The 13,214-nt window shown below is 41.3% G+C and overlaps 1 protein-coding gene across 12 annotated transcripts in view; it reads right to left on the minus strand.

Annotated features, from left to right (window-relative positions):
• The window catches only part of ULK4 (unc-51 like kinase 4), a 521,202-nt gene that overhangs the window by 355,624 nt on the left and 152,364 nt on the right, over window positions 1–13,214 (minus strand). For all 12 annotated transcript variants that reach the window (XR_009492338.1, XR_009492337.1, XM_024983119.2 and 9 more), the window contains 3 exons: window positions 6,274–6,407; window positions 4,768–4,889; window positions 4,592–4,648 (listed from right to left, as the gene is read on the minus strand). Coding sequence is in view for 10 of the 12 variants with exons in the window: in XM_024983119.2 (XP_024838887.1) it covers window positions 4,592–4,648; window positions 4,768–4,889; window positions 6,274–6,407 (313 nt within the window). In the remaining 2 variants the exon portion in view is untranslated. The remainder of the gene's footprint in view (window positions 1–4,591; window positions 4,649–4,767; window positions 4,890–6,273; window positions 6,408–13,214) is intronic.

A 13,214-nucleotide genomic window follows, 5' to 3' on the forward strand; every position in this document is an offset into this window, starting at 1 on the left:
TTTTAAAAATCCCTACTGAATGTTTCATTGATTTGCCAATTTAAATCTCTCTGGGTCGATTTCTTTCTCTTCATTCTCAGTGTAACAGGAATTAATCAGGTGAGAGTGAGGACAGAGCAGGAGACCCTGGAGATTCAGGGAGAGGAGGGAAAGTATGAACAATCATCCAGGTGAGCGTGAAGGTATATAAATTAGGAAGAGGAACCTGATGCCCCAGTCTGCAGAGAGGACTCGCTTGAAGTGAGCAGTCATGAATTTAAAGTGAGACCAGCTGCTTTCCTCATGTTTTTCTCGAGCCACACTTAGTCACTCAAAGCAGGGGTGAGGGAGGTAGAGAATTAAAGTGAACCAGCACTTGGGTTTGCCAGAGGAGGACGATGGAGGAAGGGACAGGAAAGGGATCACGGGTATACGCTAGGTAGGGATAGGGGTTGAACCAGGGACTCAAAGCTCAAGAAAGAGAATCGTCAAGTCACTGGGCCCAGGGAGGGCAGGGTGGTGAGTGCAAAGTGGTGAGGCCAATTTAAGTCCCAGAGGAATTAAAGGACTGTTGGAGATGAGGAGCAGGGGTAGTGAGCTGAAAATTAGGTGTCATAGCCAGATAGTATGATGCTGAAAATAAGGCTATGGGTGGAGGCAGCTGAGGGAGGGCAAGACACACCCGTGGGAAGAGAGGTGGTCGAGGAGCTGAGAGGATGAGGGGCTAGAAGGAACCTCCGCAGAAATACCTGATTCTCTAACAATGACCGCGAATCCGGTGCTGAGAGAACATGGGAGTGAGGGGGAATGACCCAGAAAAATCTGTAGATGACCACACTACACCGGGCATCTTCTGAGGCTGTGAGCTTCCAAGCTGGGAGTACAGCAGGGGAGCAAAAAGGGTGGGCACCTACTCCACAACTAGGCTCGTTAGATGGAGGACTGTGGGGCAAAAGTACGGCCCCATCTAGGGGGAAAAAGCAAAGCAAGCTACGACTCCAGGGTAGACCAGTGCCCCTCATTACTGTTCAGTCCTTCTGAGAAGCTGAGAGTACATTCTCTAAGCAAGGTGGGTGGGTATATTACTTCAGGGTGTATTAAATTTTTTTTAAACAAACAATTTTTAAGAAAAGGAAAAATCTTCCTAACAAGAACACTCATGTGGCAATGAATAAATATATAATATCATATTTTTTAAATATAAGGGAATTCTTTGGCAGTCCAGTGGTTAAGAATTGGCACTTTCATTGCCAGAAGCTAAGATCCCACAAGCTGTGTGACAGCCAAAAAATAATAAATAAAAATATAAGAGTACCCTCTCTCTGCTTTATCTTCTACAGCTGAAGTCAAAATCTATCAACAGACCAACACTCACTTAAAATAAAAATCTGGAGAGAGTCTTTTCTGACTATCTCAAAGCCCAGGATTAGCAAAGATTTATTGATTTATTGCTGGTGGATATTATAATCACATTCTTGTGTGAAAACCAGAATCATTTCATCATTTCTTTCATTTGAAAATCTGAATTTTTCTTTTTGTAAAAAAACTATAACCACCACATAATCACTGAACTTTCATAAACTAATGAGGCCAGAACTTGAGAATAAACACAACTAAGTCCTCTTCCTCAGCCCATTAGTCAAGAGCATTTTCAGAAGGACATAAGAATCACAGTGAACATCACGAGTTTTCAAACAGATTTCCTTAATATCATTGCTTCCTGTTTCCCAGCCTAATTCAGTGAAGGTACAAAGGAACTAAGGTGAAGTTCACCTTGGAACTTCCCCCAGATGCCTTGCTGCGTAAGTGTCCCTGGGTACCTTTTTTCCCCCTCTTACTGGAGATGGAGGCAGGTACAATGACACATTGCTTCTGCCAATAAGAAGTAAAAACAGCAATCAACAGCTGTGTAGTCCTCTTTGGCCTGGGCCCTTCGAAAGATTAATAATGGTTTAAAAGTGTCCTACTAAATTGCTTCCAAACATGTGCCTCTTTAAATCATAAAGACCCCAAAACTTCCTTTTGCTTGGGCGGGAAGCTAAAGCCAAGGCCTCCAAATATAAAAAGTATCCTGAACTTTTCTACCAAAATAAATTTTTAAAAAATGATACCTATAGGTCAAAAGGCAAACCATGCCTGGTACCAGTATGAAAACAGAAACCAATGGGAAGCAAAATTCCAACAGCCCCTCCAGCCTGCGCCTTCAGGACCCTTCTAATGAGCAAAGATCACACCAAGTATGGCTGTTGTCTCCACCCACATGAGGCAAGTCAGCAGCCCCTGGAGAGCTCCTTTAGCAGAAGCCCAAGAAGTTCTTAGATACAGCTACTAATGGTGGACCCAAAGTCTGAATACCTCAAATCAGTGTGCACTTTTAAAATATAAAGGGCTTCCCTGATAGCTCAGTAGGTAAGAATCCGCCTGCAATGCAGGAGTCTCCAGTTCGATTCCCAGGTCAGGAAGATCTGCTGGAGAAGGGCCCATACCCCACCTTCTGCCCAAAAGAAAACAACCCCCACAAATAACCAAACCAACCCTCTTAACTCCAGGGAAGCTTTGCCTAGACAAAATTTAAAGTAATTGTTCTCAAGCAGAAAACTCAAGGACTTCAACGTGCAGATTCTGCACCGTGAACTTCCCAGAGGCTTCTACTCCTTCCAAGGGAGGAGTAGACCATGCCTCTGGCACTGGAGGGCACTGTAACTAACAATGGTATTCGTGGCATCTTCTGGACAGACTGTGGATCAACTCGCAGAAGCAACAGCCAACTCGCAACAGCTCACAGAAACACACACCAGAATTGGGTGGATAACTACAACCAGGCCCATGACTTCAGTCAACGCTTCCTCTCCCTGGACTAGTGTTTCATCAGTGCGGCCAACACTAAATCAAGAAAGATGGACGCACAGCTAAGGCCAAGTAACAGATGTGGTAAGAAAAGTAACAGAAAAACTCTGGAACTGGTTGCAACTCAAACTAGGAAAATGGCCCAAACAGAGCCAAGAGACCTCTTCCACTGTGTGTGTAAACTCCTATTACTTGAGCAACACTATCAAGGGAAAGACTGCTAAAGAATTTTCAGTATCACAGTTACCTTTGAACCAAGCAAGTTATCTCCCATTCCCTGAAAGTGCCTATGTGAAGCAAACCCATAGAGAGCCCTATTGAACACCCCCACCCCTCAAAGGGTGCACTCCCTCCTGGGAGAAGGTGAGGAGGCCCTTCCTCGGGGGGAGCAGATGGGTTACATGAAGCAGAGGAGGTCTCCCTGAAAGACACAGATGGAAGTCCACAAAGACTTTTATATTGGAGTTGCTTAATAGTTCCTTGAAAATCTAAACTGTACTCAGTTAATGTAAGCACACCAAAGTACTACACATGAGGAAAAAACAGAATGAACACAGGACAATTCTACCTAGCCCAACAAACAAACACTGGGCCAAAGTATTCCAAGGAGGGCTGCAAGGGCAAAATTACTATGATCAGGCTCAACATGTCAGCGCAGTGGAGGTATAAGCACAGAACTACAGTGCTGCTCAAAATGATACCCATATTGTCCTTAAAAAGATCAGAAAGCATATTAAGGAAGGTGGCAGACAAAATGCTCACAATTTGCAAATTCATGAATGTGCTACAAAAATTATATGCTTTGTAGAATTCAAGATTTGAGGATGATAATGATCTGAAGTTAAGTACAAAAGAACCTATACTGCATTGACTAAACACGCTGCTTATAAAAGTCAGTGACCTCTCTACTCAACAGTCATACTTCAAAACATCGTATGTTACTGTATGATCAACATTCTAGAAAACTACATCCTCATTTGTGGATGGTAATCATTTTTTCTTTTTTTGTTTACTCCAAACCAGCAATAAAATTGAGATATTTACTTCATTTTAACGAGACACCTATCTGATATGGCATTTTTTAAATCTCAGCTCAGCATTTATTATTAACATCAAAGGAAGACAGAATAGGCTGCGTGACAAATGTTTTCGTTTTCCCTTTATACACCTCGCTGTTTTATCAACAGTATATACTGTAAGTGTTCCAGGCAAGGGGAGAAGATAACATAATTCACGAGCCACAACCTTAACAAAAAGACTATTTTGTGTGTGTGAGCAAAAATCGAAGTGAAAGATAATACAGTGATTTGTTTTTCACTGCTACTCATCTCATTAAAATTAAAGATAAGGTTAAATTGAGCTCCACTTAGAGAAATGTCATCACAGAAAGAGACGGCACATAGCTGGACAATGTTAGCCAAAGGAAATTATAATACTGTGTTTCCAGAATTCCATTTTTACCAATTTCATTATTTTAAATTTTTTCATGATGTTTAATACCAAACACTATGAAAATCTTTTCAATGGACTTATTTACCCTACCTGGTCTGTCTCGAAACAAAATGCATTATCAGGAGAGAATGTATTTTTCCCCAAATGTCAAATTTTATTACAGTCAACAGATAAAAATACAAAAAGGTCACTTCCCTAGAGACAAATAAATACCACTAAGATTTTTAAATTACTTCATTCTGACACCAAATCCCACAAACAGTAGGGACAACCACATTTTTATTAGGAACATGAAAAATTCAGCATTACTCACAAGAATAGTTCCATAACTGAAAAGGAACTCTTCTGTTACAACTTGAGGTCGAAATACCTGTGTGATGAGAGTTTGCATAGATTAAATCCTGAAAGCCATACGTAAGAAAGAAATGATAATGTTTCGTCTGAGTTGACATTTCTCAGCTCCACTTTTTTCCCCAAAAAAGATGATACCTGAGACGTTACCAGGTGAAGCACTACAGGCATGAGGGGGAGACACATCTTCAGCTGCTTTGCTTGAACTGTGGATGGGTGTTTACGGCCAGAAACGTTAGCCAGGGCGTTAAGAATGTCACCTGCAAAGCACATCCCAGAGCACACGTGAGGTTAGAGACCACAAATGCTTAGGGACCACTAGCTGTGGGCTGAATATTAATGGGATTGCTAAGGGAAATAATCTCCAAATAAAAGAAGTGGGTAGTAGATGCATTGTTTTATTCCCAACTCTTGACATTACAACAGGAAGCTGTGGCCTCTGGGGACAAGATGGACATAAGACTTATCTCTCATCTGGAAATTTAAAATAGAATATAAAAATGATTTTTCTTTTTTTGTACTTTACAAATATCAACCATGAGTATCCATTACTTTTGTAAACAGGAAAAAGTTATTTTAAGATTTATAAGCTAACAGGTCATAGATTAGATTTCTCTGGTAGTGGAATAGGATGGTAGAAGTAAGAGATCAATTCCCAAAACTTCTCCTTGGATAGCCAAGTCCAACAATAAATAAACCTTGCCTTGCTAGACACACGAATCTCATCATCATCTCCTAAGACAAGATGGGTCATGTAAAAAGAAAGTCAGCTACCAATTGACCAGATTGTGGCCTTCGGTCTGGAGATTTTAAAAGGGTTACAATCCAGATAAATTTGAAAAGCTCTATTTTCAGTCATGAACAGGCAAAAATCTCCCACATTATTAGTAAGGAGCAAAAGGTTACTGTGAATCAGCCATGAAGATATTTTCATTACTTTAATATTCTGAATTTCTGAGTCTAAATATCTTTTACAGTAACAGGCTGGATCAAATTTAACATTTTAAACATTTCTGGTTTATAGCCACATCTGCTGGGAAAGCATGGAATGCGATTTTAAACTAAATATACACATTCCTTAGATAATTTTTGCATCTGTAAATAACAGTGAAATAATAGATTTTGTTAGCTGTAATAAACATCCTTTGAGATCATTATTACTTTCATCTTAAATTTTTCAAACCAATGAAATTTTCAAACTTTAATATCAAAATTCTTTAATATTAAATTTTGGTGCCTATGTATTTTTAAATTATTGTAAGAAAAAATAAATTTGTGGTTACAACCTGAAGGAAAAATGTTTTTCTTCTGAATTATGCAAAGAGAAATTTTGAGAAAAGTTCCTAAAATGATAGCCTAAGTCCAATTTTAACCAATTAAAATGCTTTCCTTTTCTTTTCCAGGACTGCAAGATGACACCTCAATATAGCCTAATTTAGCCCTTTAGCCTCAATCATGTCACTGATACGAAATATTTATGATAACAGTTAGGGAACATTGAAATTTTGAAACTACACATTCAAGAAGTGTCACTGTGCTCGCCTGTAAAAAACAGACCATCAAGAACAAAAAGAGATGCCCAAAAGCCAAGTCACAAAAAGATAAGCAGGAAGGGGCCTAAGGATGGACGAGACTCCAATTTACCCAGGATACGTGGCAGCTCCTGCACCATGTGACGGATGAGTAGGTCAAGGCATCGGGACAGGTATTCATTGCCACTTTGCTGCTCCTTGCCTGGAGTGGTCTTTCTGCTGTCTCTCTCGATGTACATCACCAGCCTACACACAGAGAAGTGCCAAAGATTACCTCTCATGATAAAACAGTTGATAGCATCTGCCCGAAAACACCACCATGGCAAGTGTTTCCAGGGGGCACCGTCCCCATCATGTTGACATTTAGATACGGAGCAACTTGTCGGGCACAGGCTATTGCTGCCTTAGAAAAATGGAGACATTTATGCAGAGAGAAAATAAGGCAACTCTGAATATCTCTGCCAGTGTTATTACAAAACGACGCCCTGACTTCATTTGCCTTTGGCCCATTAAAAGAAACCCTGCGTTCTTCAGATGACAGATGAAAGGCAAACAAAAGCCTCTGGAAAGGAGAGGGCTTTGGCATTTTGAAGAGTCAAAGTAGAACCACCAGTTGTCTGCACCTTCGTTGGACATTAGTCTTAAACTTGCTCTGAATCCCAGGCAAGTCATAAAAATTCCAGTTCTTTCACTAAACTGTGTATATAAATCCAAAAAAAATGATTCATTTCAGCACTGGATATAATACAGAGAGCAGATACCATCTGAACATCTGGATTTCACATGCCCTTTTGTCCTCTGGTTTAATGATATCTGCCTCTTAATAAACTTATTTCTTCTTCAAACCAGTGGCATTTGTTATCATTCGTCTCTGAACCAATAGCCTCCAACCCAGAACCAGGGGACTTGTTGAACCATCACTCTGGGTACCAAGGGTATTGTTGAAAACTCTTAGGCCCATACTTCCTTCCCTTTGCTAGACCCACTACCCAAGTTCCCAGTCCCTGCAACTCTAAAGGGCAATGAGTTCCCTGACTTCAAAGGCCCCTTGACTGCAATCCCCCTTGCTGGACTCCCCTTGCCATCATCAACCGTCTCTCCAGCTCTGTTGCAATCATCATTCCACCCAAATTCTGCTTTCCAAAACTCCCACTGTAAACCAGAAAAGGGTGGCTCTGGACACAATACACATACATAACATACACTGAAATCTTAACACTCAGCATTTATGTGGTTCTCTTAGTAGATTTGTGCATCCTTTTGCCTTCTTACTGGTCATTATTTGTAGCTCTATTAGTAAAGACCTGGGAATGAAACCAAATCAAAAGTTCAAGATCCATATAAGCCAGCTGGCATCTCTGTTTCAGTTGCTGATTACAGCCCTAGTCACACTCTAACAAATACAAGACACTGCTCAAAATGTAGAGTAAATCCTGATGAATCCATAGAAATATATCACTATGACTTAAAAAACAGAGAGCACAGAGCCCCATGATGATAGGTAAACCAAAGAAATGAGACAGTAATTATTTCATGGTAAGTGGAATCCAAAAGCTTCCCATAAAATGGGGTGTGATAGAAGATGTGATAAAATGAATGAGATCAGCCTGGGGAGCCAGTCAGCCTGGAGCTCCAGGGAATCCACAGCAGGACACACTATCGCTGTGGCCTGGAGCTTCCAAGCGAATAGCAGCCACTCCAGGAACCTCTTGCTCAGCTGACACCTACTCCATCAGCCCAACTAAGGAGCAGGACCAGAAAACACCATCTTCGTTTTTGGTTCCCCAAGATGCATTGTCTGGTATCTCCTGCCCAGTCTCACCATCTGCTGAAAAGCTTTATCCAACATTGAAGATTCCAGCATTTAACTGTAGCCCCTCCAAGCTAAGTATTTCAAATATACCCTCTGACTATACTGACTATAATCTGCTCTTATTCCTGCTTGCACACTCTTCCACTGTGACAGTTCCTCAGCCTCCAAGGAACTTCCACTGATTGAATCTATGACATTGCCTCCCAACCCATGACATCATCTTTCAAAATCCATGACACCGTCTCCCAATCCATGACATCTCCCAAAAAGCACTCCCTTTTTCTCACTTGGAGAAGGAAATGGCAACCCACTCCAGTATTCCTGCCTGGAGAATCCCATGGACAGAGGAGCCTGAGGGGCTACAGTCTACGGGGTCGCAAAGAGTTGGACACGACTGAGCAACTTCACTCACTCACTCACTTTCCTCACTTACTTCCTGCTTCGATTGCTTCCCACCATCTATCATTTCCTTGTGCTCTTTTTTTTTCCACATCCACATAGTCAAATGATCCAGATGAATCTAGTGATCTATACGCTTCCTGTACATCTGCAGAGAGGCTGCTGAAGTCAAACATGGAGCAGAGTCGCCCCACTGTAAAAGGGTGACACCAATACTCAAGGGCACAGAACAGCACCAGCACCGACCCTATCTCCAAAACGTTCTTCTCTTTAAACCCTGAAATTTCCATCCTCTTATGAGATTCTCAGTGATTCTGCCTCCTACTATACAGAGAAAACATAAAGCATCATGAAGAAATTCTTCCTAAATCTAAACTTAGTGTGTATCCTACCCTGGCCTCCTTTCCTCCCATCACAACCACTGACCTCTCTCTCCTTGCAACTCTGTCTAGATCACATTCCCTTCCCTTTTCTCAGAATCTTGAAACAGCCAATTCCTTCTTTTTCATTTTGTATACTCACTCTCTCCCATTTAACAAAATGCTTTTCCTGTCCTTCTAGCAACTGCCCCATTGCCTCTCTCCTCCCTTCCTCAGTCAAACCTCTTAAGAAATCAATCTATATCCAATATCTCCTTTGTTCCTCTTAACTTCTTCCACCCACCACAATCTGCTCTCATTCCCATCACTTTTGTAATGAGTCAGCTCTTTGCATCAGATGGTCAAAGTACTGGAGCTTCAGTTTCATCATCAGTCCTTTCAATGAATATTCAGGACTCACTTCCTTTAGGATTGACTGGTTTGATCTCCTTGCAGTCCAAGGGACTCTCAAGAATCTTTCCCAACACCACAGTTCAAAAGCATCAGTCTTCCGGCACTCAGCCTTCTTTATGGTCCAACCATCACATCCATACATGACAACCTCCTTACTTTTTGAATTTTTCTGGTTTATGAACCATGAGTAGGAGTCATCTATTCAAAACTTAAGTGTTTTGAAAACATGAAGTAGTATCATTGCTCTACACAGCCAATTAAAAAAAAAAAAAACTTTAGGTGATGTAACACTCAATTATACAACATGCCCTACCAGATGATAAACGGTGAGTCTTCGCAAAAATATTACCTCCTTTTCGTAAGATCTGTAGACCTCCAATTTCTGACTATGCCAAGTCACGGTGACTTTAAACAAGCGGTAAATCGACGGCAACATCACAGGAGTATCCCAAAACTTTATTACGACCTGTGGCCCATTATGATTTCTAAATTATTTTTCTCCTTTCTTTCAGTAGGGTCACTTTTTCAACTTGACAATACTGACAAAGATTTCAATAAATCTTTGGCTCTAACTCAGAGCCCTACCACCTTCTAACAGCATGATCTTGGACAAATTTCTGAAGCTCTTTATACCTTCAGTTTTCTCATTATAAATGGGATAACAATTCCTACCTTGCAGGACTGCTGTGAAGACGGAATGAGAAAATCGTCTGGGGTCTAACACAAGGTACATACTCAAGAAATGGTAGCTGCTTTTATTACTAATAATAGTTGCTTCTATGAATTATTAGACCACCACCAAAATGAAGACACTGTTTTCTGGAGTGAACAGATCTTAAGAGAACACTCCCATGGAAGGCCACCTCTGCTGTTCATCCTATTCTCTAACTCACAGAGTCACACAAAGAGAGACAAATACAGTATCACTTATATATGGAATCTAAAAAGCACACATGAACTTATTTACAAAATAAACTTACAGTTACCAAAGGCAGAAGGGTAGGAAGGGATAAACTGGGAGTAAAGGATTAACAGATACACACTGCTGCTGCTGCTGCTAAGTCGCTTCAGTCCTGTCCGACTCTGTGTGACCCCATAGACAGCAGCCCATCAGGCTCCACCGTCCCTGGGATTTTCCAGGCAAGAACACTGGAGTGGGTCGCCATTTCCTTCTCCAATGCATGAAAGTGAAAAGTGAAAGTGAAGTCGCTCAGTCATATCCGACTCTTCACGACCCCATGGACTGCAGCCTACCAGGCTCCTCCATCCATGGGATTTTCCAGGCAAGAGTACTGGAGTGGGGTATACACACTACTATATAAAAAATAGATAGACAACAAGGATTTTACCATATAGCACAAGAAGGAAACATAACTCAGTATCTTACAACAATCTATAATGGAAAAGAATTAGAAAACATAGATATATATACCTATATATATAATCAAGTCACTTTGCTGTACACATGAAAACATAATATTGTAAATCAACTATAGTTCAGTTTTTAAAAAATAAAACAAAGAAATGGAACCTCAAATGTTTCACTTCACAGCACTGCCAAATGGTTTCCCAAAATGGTTGTCCCAGTGGCATACAAGTTCCCCCTGAGTTACACCTCACCAGTATTTAGTAGTATCAAATTTTTGCTCATTTCTATCTTGTGGTGTTCTCTTGGCAAAACCCTATTAGCCTTTGCCCTACTTCATTCTGTACTCCAAGGCCAAATTTGCCTGTTACTCCAGGTATTTCTTGACTTCCTACTTTTGCATTCCAGTCCCCTATAATGAAAAGGACATCTTTTTGGGGTGTTAGTTCTAAAAGGTCTTGTAGATCTTCATAGAACTGTTCAACTTCAGCTTCTTCAGCATTACTGGTCAGGGCATAGACTTGGATTACTGTGATACTGAATGGTTTGCCTTGGAAACGAACAGAGATCATTCTGTTGTTTTTGAGACTGCATCCAAGTACTGCATTTTGGACGCTTTTGTTGACTATGATGGCTACTCCATTTCTTCTAAGGGATTCCTGCCCATAGTAGTAGATATAATGGTCATCAGAGTTTAATTCACCCATTCCAGTCCATCTTAGTTTGCTGATTCCTAGAATGTCAACATTCACTCTTGCCATCTCCTGTTTGACCACTTCCAATTTGCCTTGATTCATGGACCTAACATTCCAGGTTCCTATGCAATACTGCTCTTTACAGCATCGGACCTTGCTTCTACCACCAGTCACATCCACAGCTGGGTGGTGTTTTTGCTTTGGCTCCATCCCTTCATTCTTTCTAGAGTTATTTCTCCACTGATCTCCAGTAGCACACTGGGCACCTACCGACCTGGGGAGTTCATCTTTCAGTGTCCTATCTTTTTGCCTTTTCATCCTGTTCATGGGGTTCTCAAGACAAGAATACTGAAGTGGTTTGCCATTCCCTTCTCCAGTGGACTACATTCTGTCAGACATCTCCAGATAATCATGATGGTGTGATCACTCACCTAGAGCCAGACATCTGGAATGTGAAGCCAAGTGGGCGTTAGAAAGGATAACTATGAACAAAGCTAGTGATGGAATTCCAGTTGAGCTATTTCAAATCCTAAAAGATGATGCTATGAAAGTGCTGCACTCAATATGTCAGCAAATTTGGAAACTCAGTAGTGGCCACAGGAATGGAAAGGTCAGTTTTCATTCCAATCCCAAAGAAAGGCAATGCCAAAGAATGCTCAAACTACTGCACAATTGCACTTATCTCACATGCTAGTAAAGTAATGCTCAAAATTCTCCAAGCCAGGCTTCAGCAACACGTGAACTGTGAACTTCCAGATGTTCAAGCTGGTTTTAGAAAAGGCAGAGGAACCAGAGATCAAATTGCCACATTCACTGGATCATCGAAAAAGCGAGAGACTTCCAGAAAAACATCTATTTCTGCTTTATTGACTATGCCAAAGCCTTGACTGTGTGGATCACAATAAACTGTGGAAAATTCTGAAAGAGATGGGAATACCAGACCACCTGACCTGCCTCTTGAGAAACCTGTATGCAGGTCAGGAAGCAATAGTTAGAGCTGGACATGGAACAACAGACTGGTTCCAAATAGGAAAAGGAGTATGTCAAGGCTATATATTGTCACCCTGCTTATTTAACTTATATGCAAAGCACATCATGAGAAATGCTGGGCTGGAGGAAGCACAAGCTGGAATCAAGATTGCCGGGAGAAATATCAATAACCTCAGATATGCAGATGACACCACCCTTGCAGAAAGTGAAGAGGAACTAAAGAGCCTCTTGATGAAAGTGAAAGAGGACAGTAAAAAAGCTGGCTTAAAACTCAACATTCATAAAACTAAGATCATGGCATCCAGTCCCATCACTTCATGGCAAATAGATGGGGAAACAGTGGAAACAGTGTCAGACTTTATTTTTCTGGGCTCCAAAATCACTGCAGATGGTGATGGCAGCCATGAAATTAAAAGACGCTTACTCCTTGGAAGGCAAGTTCTGACCAACCTAGACAGCATATTCAAAAGCAGAGACATTACTTTACCAACAAAGATCCACCTAATCAAGGCCGTGGTTTTTCTAGTAGTCATGTACGGACCTGAGAGTTGGACTATAAAGAAAGCTGAGCACAGAAGAACTGATGCCTTTGACCTGTGGTGTTGGAGAAGACTCTTGAGAGTCCCTTGGACTGCAAGGAGATCCAACCAGTCCATCCTAAAGGAAATCAGTCCTGGGTGTTCATTGGAAGGACTGAAGTTGAAGCTGAAACTCCAATATTTTGGCCACCTGATGCAAAGAGCTGACTCATTTGAAAAGACCCTGATGTTGGGAGAGATTGAAGGCAGGAGGAGAAGGGGACGACAGAGGATGAGATGGTTGGATGGCATCACCGACTCAATGGACATGAGTTTGGGTAAACTCCAGGAGTTGGTGATGCACAGGGAGGCCTGGAAAGCTGCGGTTCATGGGGTCACAAAGAGTCAGACATGAATGACTGAACTGAAGTGATCTTGTGGTGTTAATGCAAACTTTAGTAATTATTATGGTAGGCATATTCTGATATTTCTCTGTTGT

Source organism: Bos taurus, chromosome 22 (assembly GCF_002263795.3).
Source record: "Bos taurus isolate L1 Dominette 01449 registration number 42190680 breed Hereford chromosome 22, ARS-UCD2.0, whole genome shotgun sequence".
NCBI lineage: Eukaryota > Metazoa > Chordata > Mammalia > Artiodactyla > Bovidae > Bos > Bos taurus.